Genomic DNA, 19418 nt, shown 5'->3' with positions numbered 1-19418 from the left:
TTCTCCTCTCAGTTCTCACATTTGCCTAAATCAAGGGACAATTCAATTCTTAAAACTGCAAATATTAAATATTATCCTGAGATTTTGCAGGGTTCTTTACGGCATCACGGCACTGACGACCAAAGAATGAACATGCAATGTCTAAAGACAACAAACATAAATGATTGAACGTGGATTACACTAAGCACCCTAAGCATTTGACCAGATCACTAACATATGAGATACATGTTTATCTATTTTTTTAATGATGAGTTTTGTTCAAGGCAAACATGATTAAAATGATCAGTGTAATTTAGATAATATGCTTAACTGGTTTGGTCTACCCACCAGTAACTACAAGGCAGCTGTGCAGATCCCGTGAGGTAAACAGTGACCACTAGTGGTTGGCTTTGGTACAACAGCGTTAATTCAGTTGCATGTCAAACAAACACGTCCAAATAATAATACCGGATCACAAGCTTAACATGGGCGTCCTCCTAAAAACCCAAACTAATTCCTGACCTCTGATTTGGGAAACTCATCTGTTTATCCACACAGTAATGCTGTTATGAAATTCAAAAGCTCCTCAAACTCTGAAACGGAAAAAATGACTTAATTCATGTGGCGTATTGCAGAAATGGAGGTGGAAAAGAAAGACACTGAAATGCAATCATATACAGAATATATTTTACATCCAGCACACTCTTTAGTCAATACACCACCTGAATATCTCAAGCACACAAGTTCATTTCAAACGATGTTCATTCCATCGTGTCACCATATTTTGTCTTCTCAGTTCCTTCTGATACCTTTGGTTCGGGCACTGAAAGACAGAGAAACATAAAGCATTACAGTCTGCAAACTGTCCTCATTTTACTACTTTCCAGGATGAGCCATGAGGGTCTGTAGCGACGCTTTGTACTCACCCTGCGCCGGCGTTCTGTCCGGGACTTGTCCTGTTTCCAGCAACATCCAAAGGTCTGTACATTTCTGCGTTTCCCAGCGAGTCACTGCATAACTTCCCACTGATGACGCCACTGATGAGAGAAGAGAGAGTTAAGCCGTTATGGCTGCGAGGGAGTCTTGTGTGTTTAAACCCGTTTCAAGATGATGTTTCATCACTTACTTATTGAAATGAGAAGGTTCCATTGAAGAGGGTAAGGAAGCTTCTTCTGGAGAACCTTCTGAAAAGCAAATAAACTACCGACACCTGAAAAACACATGATGAACATTCAAACTTTCTGTGACTGATTCAATATTCACGACACTCATTTTCATTGTGAGAACATCAAAAGTCCTTTACAACATTATTTTTCTTCATCTGACCGAAACATGATCCATTGTGAATGAGTCAGTCTGTAAGCACTCTTTTTTTTGTCATCTGTGCTGAATTCCAATAACGATGTGTGGAATCACAGAAGGTTATCATGTTCATTGACTTCATTGTCGTTGAAGCCAAACTGAGCTGTCATCTTCAGCATGCAGTCTTGTGTAATTTTCATGAATGGATTAGAACATTCTGCATATATCACGTATATTACTCTACAACTATTATGATAGTACAACTGTCATTACTGTGTGTGTTGAGTTGAGTGTGCACCATGTAATGAAAATGTCCTGCTTTATTGATACTAGAAACATTTGCAGAATATAGCTCCCTCTTGTGCTACGCACGGGTAAGAAACATAGTGTGGTCTAGTTTTGTCGGTCTTATTTCTTACTTGGTGCATCTCAACATGCATGTAGGACTTTAGCTCAGTAAAATGTGTAATATATGTGTTCGTGATTGGAATTGGTGTCGTGATTTAAGTGTAGAAATACGGGGTAGTCATGTATACTTTTTAAAAAAATGTTTGATAGTTCAGTGACGCAAATACAAATGATAATAGTGTATTTTCCAGTGTGGGGAATTAGATACACATCTCTTACCAAATATAAAGGTCGCAGTCCCCTTCATGAAGGCACGAGACTGACAGGCAGCATAACTCTGTAAGCCCTGAAAGACAAAGTGAGAGAAAACTAACCATGACAGCTTTTACGAGACAATTTGACCTGTATGAATATGGCTATGCGGTTCAATCTTTTGATTGTCGGTGTCCTGCGGGGTCAACAGGCTCTAGTGACGTAAGAAAAATAAAAAAAAACCCACCGGGTGCTTTGCTGCCAGCGAGTCGTCCACTTTAGTCAGACCGATGTTGACCATTCTGTCGTTGCTGTTGCAAGCCAGAGGTCAACGTATTATATGGATAGTAACATTAGTATCTTATGCTGCGACCGTGTTCATAACTTCACTGTTATAAAACTTCCGCGTTGCAAACCAAAGAGCAAACACAGAGGAGAGGAACAGCTGTTTGTATAAACACTAGCGACGCCTGACGGAGAGGAGGTGGTACTGCAGCTCCTCGCCAACGAGAACTAAAGAAAAACACGCTCCAGTTGTTAAAAGCAATGTCAATGAATGAGTTATGGTGGCAATTTAAGTTAATTACATTTTTTACAGTAAATGTTTTTTTCCTGCTTTGTTATCTTGTCAACAATCCTTCAGTTTTATCTTGTGGCTCCTTTGGGAGAGCCACCGGCATTGACTTTAAAAGTTGCTATTTGTCTATTTAGATGGGCAAAAAGTAAATCCTCTATCTGAAAAAAAAGTGAAATTATAGTAAGCATATATTATATACACCAAAGCTACTAATTATATGTTATTATAGATAATTTTCCACACATTATAAGATGAATTTGATGCTTTAATATTATTTTGATCATCTTTGGTCACTAATCAAGAATATATGTATTATTTGGTGACAATACTTGCAAATGCATGTAAAACGTTACCTACAGCAGTATTAAGTTTAAGTAAACACATTAACGCTTCAATAAGTCATCTTTCCAGCCTGTCGTTGTGTCTGGAAAACGCTGTGTGACTTCAGGCCTTCCACAACAACACAGCCTGCTGACCGCCGCGACCTCTCTGTTGAACTTTGACACCACGGAGACTTCAAGGGTTCTGCTAGAGGCCGGACATGAGCGAGAGGAAGAAGAGGCAGATGGGAGAGAGACGGACTACTGCTGAGACACAAGTAACAACACAGAGGCTAAAGTTACCAGACATCTGTTCCTTGTTACACTAGAACCAACAGGACTACAAGTGATGAAGCCAAAGAGTTGATGAAGGGATTTCTATGTTTTTTAAGATATTTCAAACACAGGGAAAAAAGAACAAATCCACAAATTCACTACAAGAACTCAACGGCAGAAATATCAGCATTCAAATCTTTGAGAAAAACATGTAACTCACTATTAATTTTCTAAACTTCTTCCCTACATTTTTACTTTCTTCTTTTTTATACACTGACCCTTGAATTTCCCTTTGGGGATCAATAAATATCTATCTATGTATCTATCATTAAATTAAAGGGAAGAGTGATGGAGGAAAATGAGCTGACTGGTCAGCCTTTTGGTTTGAGGGTTCAAATATCAAGCTTCCCTTCCGCAGATATCACGTAAAAACACTTCATACTAAAATGTAGGGAAATGATTTGGGCTACAACTTGTGGTTATTTTCCTAATCTATTATCTTTTGATATTTTGTTTACTTAGTATAACGCAAGAAATCTTTTAGAAATAGAAGTTTATAAACGTTTGTTAACATCTTGTGGACACCTATGGGCAGTGCAGGTGAAGTTAAAAAAAAACAAATAAATATCCCAACAACTATAAGACCTTATTTTACAATTTTTACAACAAGTTTTCTTCTGGAAACTATCTTTCATTATTAAGGAGTTTCCACATGTTCTTCAGTCTTTGACCAAACTGTTACCTACAAGCCAATTAAACCAAAATGTATTAATTTCTTTAAGCAACCTTAAATTGATACTAGATCAATTATAATACATTCTAAGGACTCCACAAGCTGACTCCAAACATATGGAGGTTCATTTTATTTATTATCATTTTACATTGGAAAAGCAACGGTCAGTTATCCCCCCTCCCTGCCCCAACTGTACTTCCATTCACATATTGTAGCTCTTTATTTCTAGGTGATTAATGTTTATATTCTTACAAAACAAAAGGATCTGTACACTCCAAATCATCCAAATCACACCCCGACCTTCAACCCATCTAGGACAAACACGCTAACACGGGGAGCCACATTTTTAGTGCAGTGTTGAAAACCTGTTCGCACACACATAGAAAATAAACAATCAACAAGTCGCATGTACAACTGAGTTACATGCTTACTATGTGTCTGGACTCCTCACCTGAGACACAAGAGGACACATTAAGCAGGTGTGCGTTGTAGGTAATACAAGGAAGGCAGGCGATTGAGGATGAAGTTGACTCAAAACAATTTCACTTCGACTGCCGTGTCTTAGAAAACAAAAGCTGGAAATGGTTCATATAACCACTCCAAATAAAATCTAAAAAGGTCTGTAAATGAGAGTGAGGGTGGAGGCGAGGGGGGGATTCAAGTTTTACACTCCAAGACATCTCTTGCGTGGAAGATTTTTAGTGACAATGATGGTGTGCAGTATTTTTTATGGAAAATTGGAAGGGCAACACAGAGGAGGACTCACGTGTTCATTCAGGACAAGGGAAGGAAAAAAAAACAAATAACCAGGTTAAAGTGTTCCGTCCCCCTCTTTACTTAAAAAGATGTGACATAAAAAAGGTCCCATGTAGTCCACTTCTTGTTTTGTTTTTTTTAGAACATTTGCCTTCAAATATCACCAGGACAAAAACATGTTTCACAATCAAATGTTTTAAATAAATATAGCTCCATTGATAGAATTTATTCAACAACAACAAAAAAAACCCTTAGAGCAAACTCTCACACAAGAAACGTAGCCCTGCCTCCCCTCCCTGACCGAAACACACGCATACCAGAACCCTGCAGGTGCAAAAAATACAGTTGAAAAGACAGTTGTCTGTTAAAAACCAGCAAACTAAGACTGACTGGAGGGACTTAAACCAGTTGATACAGGAGAGCCAAAACTACACAACATAGTACTTTGGTAGATAATCATCAGAGATTAGATATTAGACAAAGATACTTTGTGTCTTGAGAACATGAAATAATTATTTTGAGACCAAAACAACAAGCTTTGTTTATGTGACGCAGGCCTTTAAAGTGCTGAGATCACCATGAACAGCTTCTTAAATAACGGGAGATTTTGTTTTGTTTTTGCTAATTGTTTTCAAAGTAGGAATTCAAACGGTGTACCTTGTCTCAAACAACACAAGTCTGATCAAATTGATAGAAAAATAAATTAACTCGTGGGTCAAGAAAACGTCTAGAAAAATGTTTTTGCCTTATTTGGCAGCTACTTTATTATAGAACAGTGAAAATAGTTAACCCATCAATTTACGATTAAATATGAAATTTAAAACTGTGTAATATGGCCCCTTTAAGAAGAGAAAAGACATACATTAACCCTGCCTGAAACCAATGTTGACCATTTCAATGTCCTTCAGTATATATTGGCAGCACATACATACCCACACACACACTCACAAACATACATACACACACACACACACACACACACACACTCCCACACTCAATACTGGTAGTGTGATTCAATCAGTGAAATCAATCAGATGTGTGTCGTGGTTGGCTGCGCGGGGAGTACGACAGACAGGGAGGCGGCGAAGGTGTGGGTGACCATGAAGACAGCAGCCGTGTGCAGAGAGGGAGCGATACAGTGAAAAGGTCCATGTCCCATTGTACCAGTTGAACGACGGGTACTGCAGCCCCAAGGCCCCCCCTGTTTGCACAGGCGTCACCACACCCAGCGGCTGGGTGGAGGAACTAAAGTGGATGACGACGACCGTCTATACTGTGGTCCAAAAAAAGCTTGTCCAGTTCGTCAACAAGACAACTTTTCCCCCCACACATACAAAACCATAGCAGCAGGTAGATCTCGAGGGTCTCCCCTCTCGAGAAAAATAATGACAAAAAATAATAAAATTATAATAATAATACCTTTCCTGTCATCCAGCAAGCTATGGAGCATTACCAGTTCTGGAAAGTGGCAGATGCCTTTTTGCTTGATTCTCCTTCCCCTCCATCTTCTTACCCCCTGAATCCATCAATCAAGCAACCAACATTGTCCTCCGTTGTTAGTCTCTTTTCAGCAATTTTCCCAGTTTTGCACTTCATCCCCGCCCCCCTCCCATAAGTCCGACCCTATCCCCCCCCACTGTTCTCCCTCCTCCTCTCCCAGACGAGGATGAGGGCAGATCATCGTTCGGGCTCCGACTCGAGAGCCAGCACCCGCTTGCGCTCGCGACACTGCTTCTTGTGGGCGGGCCAGTCCCTCTGCTGGCACTGGGAGCCGCAGTAGCGCGCCACCTGGCAGCGACCGCAGATGTTGAACTCGCGGAGCTGTTGAAAGACGAGGAACAAGATTATGTTTGGCTCTGTGACCCGAGGTAACAGTTTTGCCGGACACATCAAAATCTAGTTGGGTCCATGAGGGGGGGAAATGTGTCTGGAAAATGCCTCTAGCTTTGATCTCTCACTCAGAAAATATCTGAACTTTCACAGTACATACCCTCCTCTCAATGAGTGAACAAGGAGGATAATGACACTCATAGTAGGTGCAGGAGCACTCCTCTTCCTCCACCAGCTCCCCGTTAGCGTTGTAGTAGCGTGTGCGGCTTAGCTCCAGATACTGCTCCTCCACAGGGTCAGCTGGTACCTGCTGGATGGCCAGCCAGTACAGAGACTGCTCTCTGGACAAGTCATGGAACATGGAGGAAATATTTGGCTTAAATATTTTCTAAAAAACTCAATGCAGATTTTGTGTGACTGGCAAGTGAGAAAAAAAATCTTCTCTCAAGATATCAGGATAAAAAAATGAAGTAAACAAATGAATCCGACTGGCTTTGCAGACACACAAAACATATGGCCTGGGCAGTACTCCATGTTCAGCCCTTAGCACTAGCATAGCTGTGGTCCTACCTCTGTTTGCTGGAAATCTCTTCCGGCTTGGGGCTCCAGCCCACTGGCACCAGTCGCAGGTTGTCTAGCCGGTTGTCCACCGTCACAGAGTTGATGTGGATGACTTGAAAACTGGGGGCGATGCCTCCTCTGTGCTTCTCCCTGTGTCAAGACATACACATCATAAGTCAACCAGTCTCTTTATCAATTACATAACAACTTTGTGATCAAGATGAGACCCACTGATGTAGCGATGTTAATAGGACTGCTTTTTAGCAGCTTACTTTTTTATTTCAACACTGATCTCATGTTGAAGGGCATGAATTCTAAAGACCACAAGAAGAGACCTTAAATATATTTGCAGCTCAGTCATTTTAATAGATCATGGGGCAAGGTTCAATTTATTTATTGATAAACATGGGATAATATACCATGATGAAAATGATGAATAACAAGCAACTGTCAACTCCATAACCAAAAATGCAGATGGTGTATCTCAAGGGGAGTTAACAGTTTTACTGGCTGCTGTGAATTGGCTTCTTCAGCATTGATCTTGCAAATTGAACTATTTTTTTTTAAAATAAATCAAGACTGTACACTGCAATAATATTCATCTGTGTTCAGACACCCTATGATAATGTTTGGGTAAATGATAATCGAAACACCCCACAACTCAACAATAAGAATGCTCGCCAACGTCTTAAGCCCAGATACGGCTTATTCCACACCCGATATAATGATCAAAGTACTTACCAGAGCAGCTCATGCAAAGGCCTTCCTGCCCAGCGGCCTTTGCCAATGTCGAAAGCGTAGGCAAAGATCTTAGCTCCATTGCCATCCGCATCTACCTCCATGCGCGCCTGGAAAGGACACATTGGTATTTTTAAACAAATGTACTATCAAAGAAGTGATATCAGCAATACTTCTCATCAACACAAGTTGCAGTTGAATCTTCATAGTTTACCTCAAATGCATAGTTTTCCACAAGCGGTATGTCTTGCTCATCAATCAGTGTGTATTTTGTCTGAAATGAGAGAATGGAAAAACAATACTTTCATGTCAACAACCAGGACACATACAGATGCAGCTATCTTTGGTATCGCCTGCTTTTGGGATCCTTTACAAGAAACCCAAAGGGTAAAAGAAAAAAGGCAATGTGAGTGAGTGCAGACAATGTATAAGTCAACTTGCAAATCAAATCACCTTCAGGCAATCACAAAGAGCACTTTGAGCAGGTCGGAACTTTATACTCAAACAGTTAAAATCAATAAAATTTATAGAATCATTTGATAAGCCCATGCTTGCCTATCGAAGAACCACTTCCTGTTATTTAGTTATGGCGATCAAGAACTTTGAGTTACAAGAGAGACTGGCAACACAGTTATTAACTGTGTCCCACCTGAGGAATGAATCAGTTCCAAATGGGGCTTGAGTGTATATTTATGGACAACCTATCTGGTTTGAACAGACGAGCAAAGACAAACACCACTACTTATTAAAAGTAGCTTGTTTGCAACAACATGCACAAATAATAAGCAGTTTAAAGTATGTTCAAACCCATGTTTGGTCATTTGTCCTGCACATGACAGCTGCAGACAAACATAGTCATCATAAATGTCCACGTGAACCAGCATTGAACATCCAGCCTCAAAATGCACATTTAAAAAGTAGAAACACAGTCTGGTGTTGACCAGAGCTATCTGAACTTTTTGTTATTAGGTTGGTATTTCAAATGCACGTGACAAGATACCAACACAGTAGCCCCTCGCTTCACTGAGCTTGGCACAAAACCGCACATGGTGTTGTTTTCCACATACCTAAAAGGTCCAAATATGCAATGTGACACGTTGTCTCGACTGCCAGACTATTGTGTAGATCTTAACGGGTGTGACATCATGTAAAAAAATAAAATAAAATGCCGTGTGCCCAGGAGCACTGTCACTCAGCAGGTAGGCAACTGATTCAACCCAAACGGTCTGCCCAGTATACCCACAGTGCGAGTGTCTTGTGACACGCGCAGCTAGACACGAGTCTCTCTTGACCATCATTCAGCCACACTTTGACGTCGCATTAGTCACTTTAACTCTGCAACTCAAGCCCCCCAAACACCCTCTGTTTTCGGCTACAGATGTAGAAAAGTGTGCCGTTCTGCCGGTGCTTTGTCACGTTGCACAAAAGAATCAGTTGATGCATTGAGGCAATGGCTTCCTCATTAGCAGACACTTCACCGTGTAATCTAAATAACACAGCTAGCGTGGCACTGCTAACTGTATCACTGGCCGTTAGGACGATATGACACCAGCGTCGATAAATAAATACTTGAATTGTCGTCTCAGTTGCAACCCGACACTAATGCCAAGACAAGGACCCGTGTGTTTACCTTTGAGGCACTATTCTCCCGTTTAACGTCTGCCAACTGCTAACGTACCCGGCTACATGCTAGTTAGCTGCATAGCGAGACCGTCGGTGGCGGCGGAGGAACAGACAACCAGTCTGGCTCGGCCGGCTCCTCTAATCCGTTCAAATACAGTTAAAATCGGCAAAGACGCGCCCCTCCCGCGTCGGCAACGGGTTGATAACCATGAAAGCTGTTGACCGACACCGTCTGTCACCCGCTAAATCCGTTTTCCATCGCCTTTTGTGGTCCCCGCGGGCCCTCCCCCGGCCGCACATGGCAGTCCTGGGCTCCTGCTCACCTTCCCGGCCACACGGCCGAGCCGCACGATCCCGAGCTTGAAATCCGACATCAGGAGGACGGGTGGTGGTGGCGACAGAGAGAGAGAGGCGCAGGTTCCAACCGAAGCTGTTAGTCGGGTTTAAAAGTCGCCGGGGCAGCCCCTCAGCCCCACTGCGATGCCAGTTTGGGTTAACTGGATGGGTGTTCGCCCTGACTCCGAGTCTCTCCGGCGGCAGCCCAACCTCGGTGACACACCACCGCTGCTGGCGCAGGAAAGCCGAGCTGGCTGCTGGAGGGGCGGGGCCGAGGGAGGCGGGACGAGCCGCTCAGCAGAGCGTCCAATCAAACGCGACGTTACTTTGCTTCTATGGGAAGCGTCCTATCGTGTTGTCCAATAGCAAACGAGTATTTTTCAACGACCGTCTGTGTCAGTTATTACGTCTTTAAATTCTCGTGACCACTTCCAGCCATTTTCGCGCGAAATGTTTGATGGCGAGACTTTAGCGATGGATGTCTCAAGAGAGCTGAGTGGTACTGAATTTACCTCAGTAGACTGAAAGCATTTCCCTCATAGGCCAGCATTTTAAAAGATGTATCTATAACACTGTTAACAATTCCATGTTAAAAGTATATGTATAGGCCCTTTCGGTCCTTTTTATAGAATTGATAATGACATTCTACCGTGTAGTTTGTGAGTAAATTGTTATGGTTAAAATGCAAAGAAAAAAGAAAAGGAATTATTGATTTAGGTATAGAATTTACATTTTAAATATCAGATGCAGAAGTCCGTCCTTTTTATGTTTATTCTTCTACTTCCGTTATTTTTGTTATTTTACTTTGACTTTTGTAATGCCAGTAATAATTATCATTTTGAATAGACATTTCAACGACCTGACATGTCTATTCATTAAAGGGATGTACCACAAATGATTTCTTCCCACACACTGATGCTCAAATTGCAGCACACAGGAGGACGTATCAATTGCATTCATCACTCTAAATAAAATCCATGTCCTGGATCATAAAAGCGTCTTCTTTCCCAACACATCTGTGATAAAGCGTGACTTTCAGTTCAGTGACTTAAGTGTGTGAGCACCCTCTGGAGATCAAGATCTGCATTACAGAGGCTTAGACGTTTGTGCAATTATAAATGTAGGTGAAAAGTTTTAAAAGATTTTAAAATTGTATGGGCAAAAAAATCTGAGAGGATTTTTCATTTATTAAATAAATTAGAAATGTTTGTAATATTGCCAGAGTTTCTGTTGAAATAAATTGTTTCCAATCTATTTTCAGTTTTCTGACTTTTTAGAAACCCGTGGTTTTCATTCAACACAGCAATAATATTTGGATTCATTAGTTAGGTGCAGATGATAGCACTGTTTCCCAACAAATCAAATCAACAATCATGGTTTTATGTCCCTACACTCATTAACTTAATTAATTTGAGTAGTAAAGAAGTGTCAATTGAGTATTAGTATATTCTTTAAGAAGAGTATACATTGTTTCACTGCCTTAAGTCTATTTCCTGTGTTTTCTGTCAGGGATAGAAGATGCAAACAGCAAAACTCAAATTTATTATCATGTTAACGTGCTGTTTGAGAGTTTTAGCATTATTCACATGTTATTTTAGTGTATTTTATGGTTGCACCATGGTGTGGATGTAAAACATTTCAATATTTTTTTTAATGAATCGACCTGATAAGGGCAGACCATATTTCCTAAAGTGCATTTGAGGTAGTTTTCTCTGAATTTAAGAGCTTTTCCAGACAGGGTGTTGCTCACAATATTGCTAAACAGAGCTGTCTCAGGTGTGTCTGCACCTCAGATCCCTGGGTTGACACCTATGATGACATCGTATCCATCACACCTATATCCACCCTGGAAAATGTGATTACTTTTCCACCGTGTTCTTACTATGGTATTTAGTAAACATTAGCAAAGGGAAATAGTGGGATGGTTTTTGAATAGCAGACTGCTAGAGCAAAAAAAACAACAACTCTTAATTCTTTTCATGAAGGAATGCAGGTTCAAATCCTGTGATTTTTATTTCGATATTGAGATGAGCAGCTATTTAAGTTAAAATTGGCATTTAATCATTGAAGTTAAAGACAGGGTACCGTTTGTGGTAGTTTAAACTAACACAAATCATTCAAATGTATGTGTATGTATATTTCTCATGTTTTCCATGTACCATTTTGCAATACTTATAGCAATCTTGAAGCTTTTAGTTATGTCACTGACACAATGAGGATTGAGCCTCTGGTTCACTGATGAATATGTATAATGTGTATGGGTGTGTGGTGACTTTAGTTTTTTTTTTCCACACAAAACAATGTAACTGCTCCGAAACCTGAAATCTTGAAGCTGACGTGGTTTGGTCTTCACTTTGGATCACAGCTACATATTTGAGACATTTTAGGATTCAAAAGACAAATACGGGAAGAGAAACAGTAAATGAAGGAAAGCTAAACAAATAATGAACGGCAATATCTGCTAATTGTTATTTATATATATATTTACATATAGGTTAAGACGGTAACAGTTCACGCCCAAATCAAACAAGTGAAACCAGCATAGCAGAAAGCTTTTCCCCCTCAGCTCTGACCTCTGGTGTCCGCGTTACTTCCGTGTTCCGCTCACCTGTTACACCTGTATTACAGCGCCGTAGGCTACAGGTGCGACTCCAGCTCCGCCGGTGCACCTGTTGCGTTCCTGTGCCATGACCGAGGAAGAGCTCACAACGTGCGACTTAACATGCCCATCTTCCCCGACAGGCTCGGAGGAGACTTCAAGGGGCCTAAAAACTAAGGACATGGATCTCGAGCAGCCTATTTTCTCCGTGTTGAGCTGCGGTGTGAAGCAGCAGCAGCAGCAGGCGGACACCGCGGTGGCGACCCCACCGGCCGAGACCACCGCGGACTCCGAGTCCGGGATCTTCTCTGGTGAATACGAGGTGTGTGTGGAGCATGAAGCGGAGCTGGACTGGTTCTGCGGCACCGAGCAGAAACTCATCTGCTCCCACTGCGCCATCGTGGGCGCCTGCCACGGACACACGGTGACCCCTCTGGCCACCAGAGTAACCGCAGTCAGGGTGAGTGTGTATAGGCCTACTTTGAAATAGCTTCATGTAGTGTTTTCAGCACCTGTTTACTTTTTTTTGTATGTATTGACTAGGCTGTGGGATGATACAGCTCTGGAAATGTACAAAGTAAATGTGTTTTTTTATACTGTCGTGTTACAAATAGCCAGGAAGATACTTTCATTTTGTGTGAATGCATTGTGACGTCTTTATTTTCCCTATTCTCAACTGTTTGACATGGCTTTTGTCTCTTTTTTTATTACAAATTTGACCTCACTACAAAGCTATATCCTTCTTTTTTTCTCATTTTAGTGTATTTTGTGAGAGAAAATGTGTATTTTTTTTCCTTTTTCAATGACTCACTTTATTAAAGGATTGTAGTTACATAAAGCAATGAGGACTGACTGATAAAGTGGGAAAAACTGTCACATATTTGGCAGTGTGATATGCATATTGCATAATTGTTTCTTGGGTGCGCCACAATTTGAATGCTGGTTTTTGTGCTGATTCCTCTGCATGGTATTTGAAAAGACAGGATTTTCTTGTTGGGTCCCCAGCTGATGTGTGTGCCTGTGTGTGTGTGTGTGTGTGTGTGTGTGTGTGTGTGTGTGTGTGTGTGTGTGTGTGTGTGTGTGTGTGTGTGTGTGTGTGCGTGCTTGTATTTTCACCAGAACCAACTGGTGGATGTTTGTGAGAAAATGCAGCTTCAGGCCCTGAGGATCGAGAGATTCATCGACCAGACGCTGACAGCCAAAGAGCAAAAGCTTCAGGTGAGAATACCACTCATCCCCTCCCACTAAACCTCCGACTAAGGACTTCACAGACGCAGTGTCAGCCCCAATACTGATCACGTTGCTCAGTGAAGCCTCCAATGTTTCACAAGTACATTGTTTTGATGTTGGCTGGCTCAGCTTCATGAAACAGTCCTGTTTTTACCTGCTTTGTGGTTTGTGTTGGGCCTATTTAAGTCTCTTTGTATTAGAGCTCAACATCAAGATTATGGTATGAATATTATGGTATCGAGAACTATTTCTTCAAGTATCTGATTCATTATTAAACCTGTAAGAACATAGTAAAAAAAAAACACCCCAACTATTCTTCAAATTGCTAGTTTGGTTTAAACAACTGTTCCAAAATCCAAAGACATTCAGTTTTTAATGACATAAAACTGAGAAAACCTCCAAATCTGCACCTTTGTAAAGCTGGAGCCATTTTGGCTGATAAAGAAATGCATAGATTATTGCATGTGAAACTGTTATTGTCACATCAACATGGAGAGGACATTGTTAAAGAAATTATAAAGTACATGGTAAAAAAAAACACTTTAATGTAAATGCACATGCTTTTACATTAAAGTAAATGCATGTTTTACTATGTTGAATCATAAAACATACAGAAATACAGAATCAGTATAATGTTCATGGTAATAGAATATGTTATAAATCCAAATTATTTTGAATATCGGGGTTGTAATTGTGTCTTTTCCACAATTTGCTTCTCTAAAAATAACGAGGGATTTTTGATTTCATTATTCAAAACAAGTAAAACTTTGCAGTTGCACAAGTAAGATCAATATAAATTGTTAACTAGTCATTCATAATTTGCTGATTTAATCAATTTCTTACTACCAGGCAACAAAGCAAAGGTTGCCTCTTTCAGTGCACCCATCTCCTATTTATTAACCTCCATCAACATAATGGGTGTCTAAAGTGGTCAGAGACACGCAAGTTTAATTTTCTAGGGGACAAGTTACAACGAGTAAATCAAACCTGAACACACCACAAAGGCAGGAAAAACAAACACGGTGACACCTTATCTGATCAAAAAGCAAATCAGCAAACCAATATGTGTATTAACCTTAAACAAACTTACTCCACACTATGGAAACAATGCTTTGGGTTCATAATCTAGTCAATGAATCTCTGTATTGGTGTGTTTGTTTGTTTGTTGTTTATGGTTATAGACGTGGGAAGTCAACTGTGTGAAATTCATGAACCGCCTCTGTGCTTTTATGGGACTTATCAAGTGTCTGGCTGCTTGGGCAGCGACACTGTTTGACCCACATGTTTCCTAATGTTTGATGTATGAGATACTTTGCTTCATATCGGTGGCTTGAGGAAATACGCCCGCCCTCCCAACTAGACCTCTTAAAACCTGCAAATAAACCTGCAATAACTGCCAGTAGAGCGATGAGAGTGAAATAAAGCTGTGAAGTTGTGGAGCAGAAAGCTAAACGATGAGCTGAGACTCCCTAGAAAGCTCTGTGAAACCGATGGGAGCTGCAGGTTCACATGATAATTGCCACATTTTAATTTGATTCATTGTTCAAAAATATAAGTTTGGGCTTCTCAAATATGTAGCTTTCTCTGTGTTTCTATGTCATGGTGAATTGAATATCCATTGGTTGTGGATTGCTGTGTTTCATCTAATCAGAATTTAAAGAGTTTGGGCTCTAGGAAAGTGCAATGATCATTTTTTACAGATTTTCTGACATTTTGCAGATTAAACGGTTTGTTTAAAAGAAAAGCTTTCGTGCGAGGTGCAAAGAATATCTGATAAACTATGAGGGCATTTATACAATTGCAAACATGACACCCTTTTGACTACTGTCACACGGATACAATATAGATTATGCAATTTGATTCAACACCATGTCATTTCTCCACTGCAACACGAGTTGTCTAATATCTCTTCTTGTCCCTCGGCGTAGGTCGCGGCGAGCAGGGCGAGGGAGCAGGTCTTGGCTCAGGTCAAAGCGGCACGTGACGCCCTGGAGGATGAGGAGCAGCGTCTCTTGGAGGAGGTGCAGAGAGAGGAGGAGCGGGTGGAGCAGTGTCTCCTCACCCAGAAAGCCCACTGGAGCCAGGCTTTGGTGAGGCTGACGCAAACGCGCTCCGGCCTGGTGCACACGCTGACACACACTCCAGACGCACAGCTGGTGGTGAGCGATGGGACATTTTTGTCAGGAAGTTCAGGGATGACTAGACGTTTGAACAATAGAGGAACTTGTGGTTAAAAATCCAGTAACCTGATAATGAACAGAAATTGTGAAAGTACACGAATGCCCAGAAGACTCATTACTTTCTTTCTGTCTTTCAGACTAGTGTCCAGGAGCTCGCTGACAGGTAATCTTTTATACATGACTTGATACATACTTGTGAATGTTTTTTTTCTTGTATACCAGAGAGGTAACATCTCTTCTTCTTTGTGTTTTTGCGTCAGGGTGGAGGGGGCCGACGGGGTCGGGGATCCATGTGACACAGTCCAGCTCAACCTGAACGCAGACTGCAGTGACAGCAAGCTGCTGAGAGGTCTGTGGGCCACCGCATTGCTGCTGGGGCCAAACGGTTAGTGCGATTTATATTCAACCCTCATGAACGTGACAGATCCAGCAGGACAATACAGGGTGATTACACACATTGATTATGGTCATTAGCATACTCATAAAACCGGAAGCTGCACAAAGAAATAGTATCAATGCTCCAAACAGAAACACGCTGAGAAACCGTACAAGCTGGGTGAGGGAAACTGTCTTTCTGTGACATCCATCCAGTGGTGGAAGATCTTTTTCTGACGTATTTTTGCACACAGAAGCTTTTTGTTTGGACATATGCTGCACATATTATTCATACAGAATTCTCAAGCCTCCTCACGATTGATTGCATCAGCTCATGCCATTAACTCCATATTTTCCTTCTTCCCACAGCTTATGGATCATCTTATTTAAGGTTTGATGAGCGCACAGTGAGCCCTCTCCTGTCCCTCTCTGACGACTTCCACACGTTGACCTTCTTTTACAAAAAAGCTCGCCAAACGCTGCCCTACGACCCGGCACGCTTTGACTGTTGGCCCAACGCGCTGGGTTCACTGGCCATGTCCTCTGGCACCCACAGCTGGGTGGTGGATGTGGGCCAGAGTGGTGCCTTTAAGGTTGGGGTCTGCTACACCTCTCTGGAGCGCAAAGGCTCTGGAAACGAAGCCAGATTGGGCCACAACAGTCAGTCTTGGGTGCTGTCCCACTACGACGGGGACTACTCCTTCTGCCACGCGGGGAAGAAGGTGCCCCTGCAGGTGGCGAGGAAACCCCAGAGGATCGGCGTGCTGCTGGACTGGCCGAGCCAGACGCTGTTGTTTTACGAGGCGGACTCCAGCACCGTGCTGCACTCGGTCACGCATCACTTCACCGCCGCGCTGCTGCCGGCGTTCGCCGTGACGGACCGCAGTATCACCATACTGCACTGACACAAAGCCCACTGCCAAAAACACTAAATGACCGTAAACATGTGAAGAAATGTAAATATGATCAACAGCTAAAGATCCTCCATCTGACCACGCAGTTTTAAAAGGCGTGAATTTATATTTATTTCATTAGCTTTTATAACAGTTTTAATGATTCAATAGAGTTTGATTTAGAGATTTTTCTGTCGATCATATAATACAGTAGTGCTGTACCAGCATTTAGTTTGACTGATGATGGCTGTTTTTTTATCTTTGTAATAGAGATCCTCCATCAGTTTGATCTGTTTAAGTCTCTTTCTGGAAAATATTAATAACACTGGTTGATCCAGGTCTGTTTTGTATGTTTTTGAATGTTATGTGACAAAGAAACTCAGTATATGTTGTATTCATGTTATATGAACTGATTGTACGTTTTGATAAATAGAATTACATAAAGTATGATTTTGTGATTTCTGTTGCATTAGTATAGTATCAGAAGTGAAACTCCCTGTTTGTCCTTTTATGCTGCTGCCGGGTTTTGTTTTGTTTGCGTTTGATTGGAGAACGTAGTCGAGTCAAATGCAGTAAGCAATACATTACAATACCAGCAGTCTCTGAGGGCCTTAGCAAGAAGATAAAATATGTTAACAGAACTCAAAAACATTTGTCATTGTTGTGATAAACTCAGTCGCGTAGAATCTGAGAACACTGTAAAGGTCAAACGTTTCCTAAGTTAAAGTATATAATTTAAATCAAGAAAATGTACTAGAAGTATCAAAAGTAGCATAAAATGCCCCCATGTGACAGTTATTATTTTGTCACATGATAATTATCATTAAAGTGCCGGCAGCATTTTACAGTTGTAGTCGGTTGAGGTGGAGCTCAGGTTGAACTACTTTATATCAGGCTGTGCAGGAGTCATTCATGTTTGTTTTGTTAAACAACTTCAAGGCGTTGCAGTTTGAGTTTCAAATGACGAAATCACTGCGTCCATCATCAGTTAAACACACACAGGTGTCGTGTGGACGACATTCTGAATTGTATTGTTTACCGTTCGTATCCTGCTATATGACAAGAAAGGATCATGTTTATTTAGCTCAAGTTTTTTATGTTGAACTAAGGTCTACTCAAAGGCTGCAACTAATCACAACTATCCAGACCCAATAGTGACATAATTACTTGCTTTTGAGCAACCAATTGCCCCAAACTAAGAATAAAAAAAAGAATTAAAAATAATTAAACGTAAAATAATCAAATTCATCACTGCTGAATATTTGCGTTAAATTGTTGCTTTCTGTCAATCATTGTTTCTGCTGGGTGTGTACATTTGCATGTTTCTTAGAGTTGTTTTCTTGGTCAAGAAATCTCTATTTGCAAATAAACTAGTAACTAAACAACAATATTTACATATGTAAATAGTAGAAGTATAAAGTAATAAAATGGACATACTCAAGTAAAGTACATGTACTTCAAATATGTCCCAAAATACAGTAAGTAAATGTACATCCATTAGACCACTGGTAAAAGTCTGTAGGACAGATGTTTCCATAAGAACAATCATTGGAAAAAGTACATTCTTTTTAAATGAATAAAACAAATGTAAAGATCATAAAGTGTAGAAAAGAGCCAATTTGGGAATCAAGGCTCTGAACTCCTTTGATACGTTTCATAAGTTTGGCAGTACACCACTAGAGGGCAGTAATGTCAAATTAAACCTTAACTACCAACGTCACAAACGTGAGCCCTGCAGCAACTGTGTGCTGGTGAGGATGCTTCCTCAGATCAGGACTGTTTCTCTCTGTGCTGGTGAGGATGCTTCCTCAGATCAGGGACTGTTTCTCTCTGTGCTGGTGAGGATGCTTCCTCAGATCAGGACTGTTTCTCTCTGTGCTGGTGGGGATGCTTCCTCAGATCAGGACTGTTTCTCTCTGTGCTGGTGGGGATGCTTCCTCAGATCAGGGATTGTTCCTCCAGGTCTGCGGAAAGCTCCAGGTGCTGATTACAATCAGACACAAATTCAGAAAACTGAGCACACATATGTGAACCTGTTGGGTGAATGTTTGTGCATTTGAACATTGCGAAAAGAGAATTGGCATTAAGCTTTAACTTCAGACACACGTGTTTTAGGAAGTACGAGAGCAACAACCCCATAATAAGAAGTATGAAGGGATCTGAAACTCTACGTGCCGAAAGGGTAAAGAGAAAAACTATGATCAAGTCGTGATCTCTCTGACTCGTCACAGTGGCATTTTAAATCCAAATACGGCATTGTTTATTGCATGGTCATTTCTAAGAATGAGGTCAAACGACTTTTTAGGAGAAAAATGATTTGAATAGTTTCTGGGTGAGTGATGTTGGGGATCTCCAGGAATGTAGCAAGTCCAGATTTTCGTTATGATTCCTGAGCTGTAACATTGCAACAGAAACCTCTTCCAATAAAGCAGTTCAAATTGACATCTAGTGTGTTTCAGGCTCGGTTATCGCCTCTTTGGGCTCGCTGAATCAAGCTAACTTTAAATATA

At 41.2% G+C, this 19418-nt stretch overlaps 3 protein-coding genes across 4 annotated transcripts; 1 reads left to right on the top strand and 2 right to left on the bottom strand.

Annotated features, from left to right (window-relative positions):
* Nucleotides 1–644: 644 nt before the first annotated feature.
* On the bottom strand, nucleotides 645–2283 carry tmem141 (transmembrane protein 141). The gene is made up of 5 exons (XM_068574425.1): nucleotides 2129–2283; nucleotides 1909–1975; nucleotides 1106–1189; nucleotides 906–1016; nucleotides 645–802 (listed from the first exon to the last, which is right to left on the bottom strand). Exons 1-5 carry the CDS (start codon nucleotides 2180–2182, stop codon nucleotides 741–743), a joined length of 378 nt encoding a protein of 125 aa, XP_068430526.1. The 5' UTR covers nucleotides 2183–2283; the 3' UTR covers nucleotides 645–740.
* A 3898-nt stretch (nucleotides 2284–6181) lies between these two features.
* On the bottom strand, nucleotides 6182–9883 carry zmynd19 (zinc finger, MYND-type containing 19). Of its 2 annotated transcripts, none has more exons than XM_068574433.1 (6): nucleotides 9619–9883; nucleotides 7887–7946; nucleotides 7676–7782; nucleotides 6944–7084; nucleotides 6534–6714; nucleotides 6182–6364 (listed from the first exon to the last, which is right to left on the bottom strand). In XM_068574433.1, the coding sequence occupies exons 1-6, from the start codon at nucleotides 9667–9669 to the stop codon at nucleotides 6221–6223; spliced, it is 684 nt and encodes a 227-aa protein (XP_068430534.1). In that variant the 5' UTR covers nucleotides 9670–9883; the 3' UTR covers nucleotides 6182–6220. The 2 variants fall into 2 exon arrangements, with proteins under 2 accessions (XP_068430534.1, XP_068430535.1); XM_068574434.1 differs by lacking the exon at nucleotides 9619–9883 and adding an exon at nucleotides 9303–9562.
* A 2435-nt stretch (nucleotides 9884–12318) lies between these two features.
* bspry (B-box and SPRY domain containing) lies at nucleotides 12319–16967 on the top strand. Its single transcript, XM_068574432.1, has 6 exons — nucleotides 12319–12690; nucleotides 13350–13448; nucleotides 15389–15619; nucleotides 15778–15803; nucleotides 15901–16025; nucleotides 16385–16967. Exons 1-6 carry the CDS (start codon nucleotides 12319–12321, stop codon nucleotides 16918–16920), a joined length of 1389 nt encoding a protein of 462 aa, XP_068430533.1. The 3' UTR covers nucleotides 16921–16967.
* Nucleotides 16968–19418: the final 2451 nt, after the last annotated feature.

The sequence above is a fragment of the Clinocottus analis genome, unplaced genomic scaffold (assembly GCF_023055335.1).
Source record: "Clinocottus analis isolate CAN_PGR_092001 unplaced genomic scaffold, fCliAna1.0.p SCAF_13, whole genome shotgun sequence".
Classification (NCBI taxonomy): Eukaryota; Metazoa; Chordata; class Actinopteri; order Perciformes; family Cottidae; genus Clinocottus; species Clinocottus analis.
Note: the sequence above shows the minus strand (reverse complement) of the source record. Positions and strands in the feature narration are given on the sequence as shown.

What these genes read in the sequence shown, in the direction of transcription:
- bspry (XM_068574432.1), top strand. Translation starts at nt 12,319, where the DNA reads ATGACCGAGGAAGAGCTCACAACGTGCGACTTAACATGCCCATCTTCC. An exon ending in CCAGAGTAACCGCAGTCAGG is followed by an intron (nt 12,691 to 13,349) that starts GTGAGTGTGTAT and finishes TATTTTCACCAG; the next exon opens with AACCAACTGGTGGATGTTTG. An exon ending in GTCCAGGAGCTCGCTGACAG is followed by an intron (nt 15,804 to 15,900) that starts GTAATCTTTTAT and finishes TTTTTGCGTCAG; the next exon opens with GGTGGAGGGGGCCGACGGGG.
- tmem141 (XM_068574425.1), bottom strand. Translation starts at nt 2,182, where the DNA reads ATGGTCAACATCGGTCTGACTAAAGTGGACGACTCGCTGGCAGCAAAG. An exon ending in CGCTGGCAGCAAAGCACCCG is followed by an intron (nt 1,976 to 2,128) that starts GTGGGTTTTTTT and finishes TTTGTCTTTCAG; the next exon opens with GGCTTACAGAGTTATGCTGC. An exon ending in GGACAGAACGCCGGCGCAGG is followed by an intron (nt 803 to 905) that starts GTGAGTACAAAG and finishes TCTGTCTTTCAG; the next exon opens with TGCCCGAACCAAAGGTATCA.
- zmynd19 (XM_068574433.1), bottom strand. Translation starts at nt 9,669, where the DNA reads ATGTCGGATTTCAAGCTCGGGATCGTGCGGCTCGGCCGTGTGGCCGGG. An exon ending in CCTTTGCATGAGCTGCTCTG is followed by an intron (nt 7,085 to 7,675) that starts GTAAGTACTTTG and finishes GTCTTGACACAG; the next exon opens with GGAGAAGCACAGAGGAGGCA. An exon ending in GTTCACTCATTGAGAGGAGG is followed by an intron (nt 6,365 to 6,533) that starts GTATGTACTGTG and finishes GTCTTTCAACAG; the next exon opens with CTCCGCGAGTTCAACATCTG.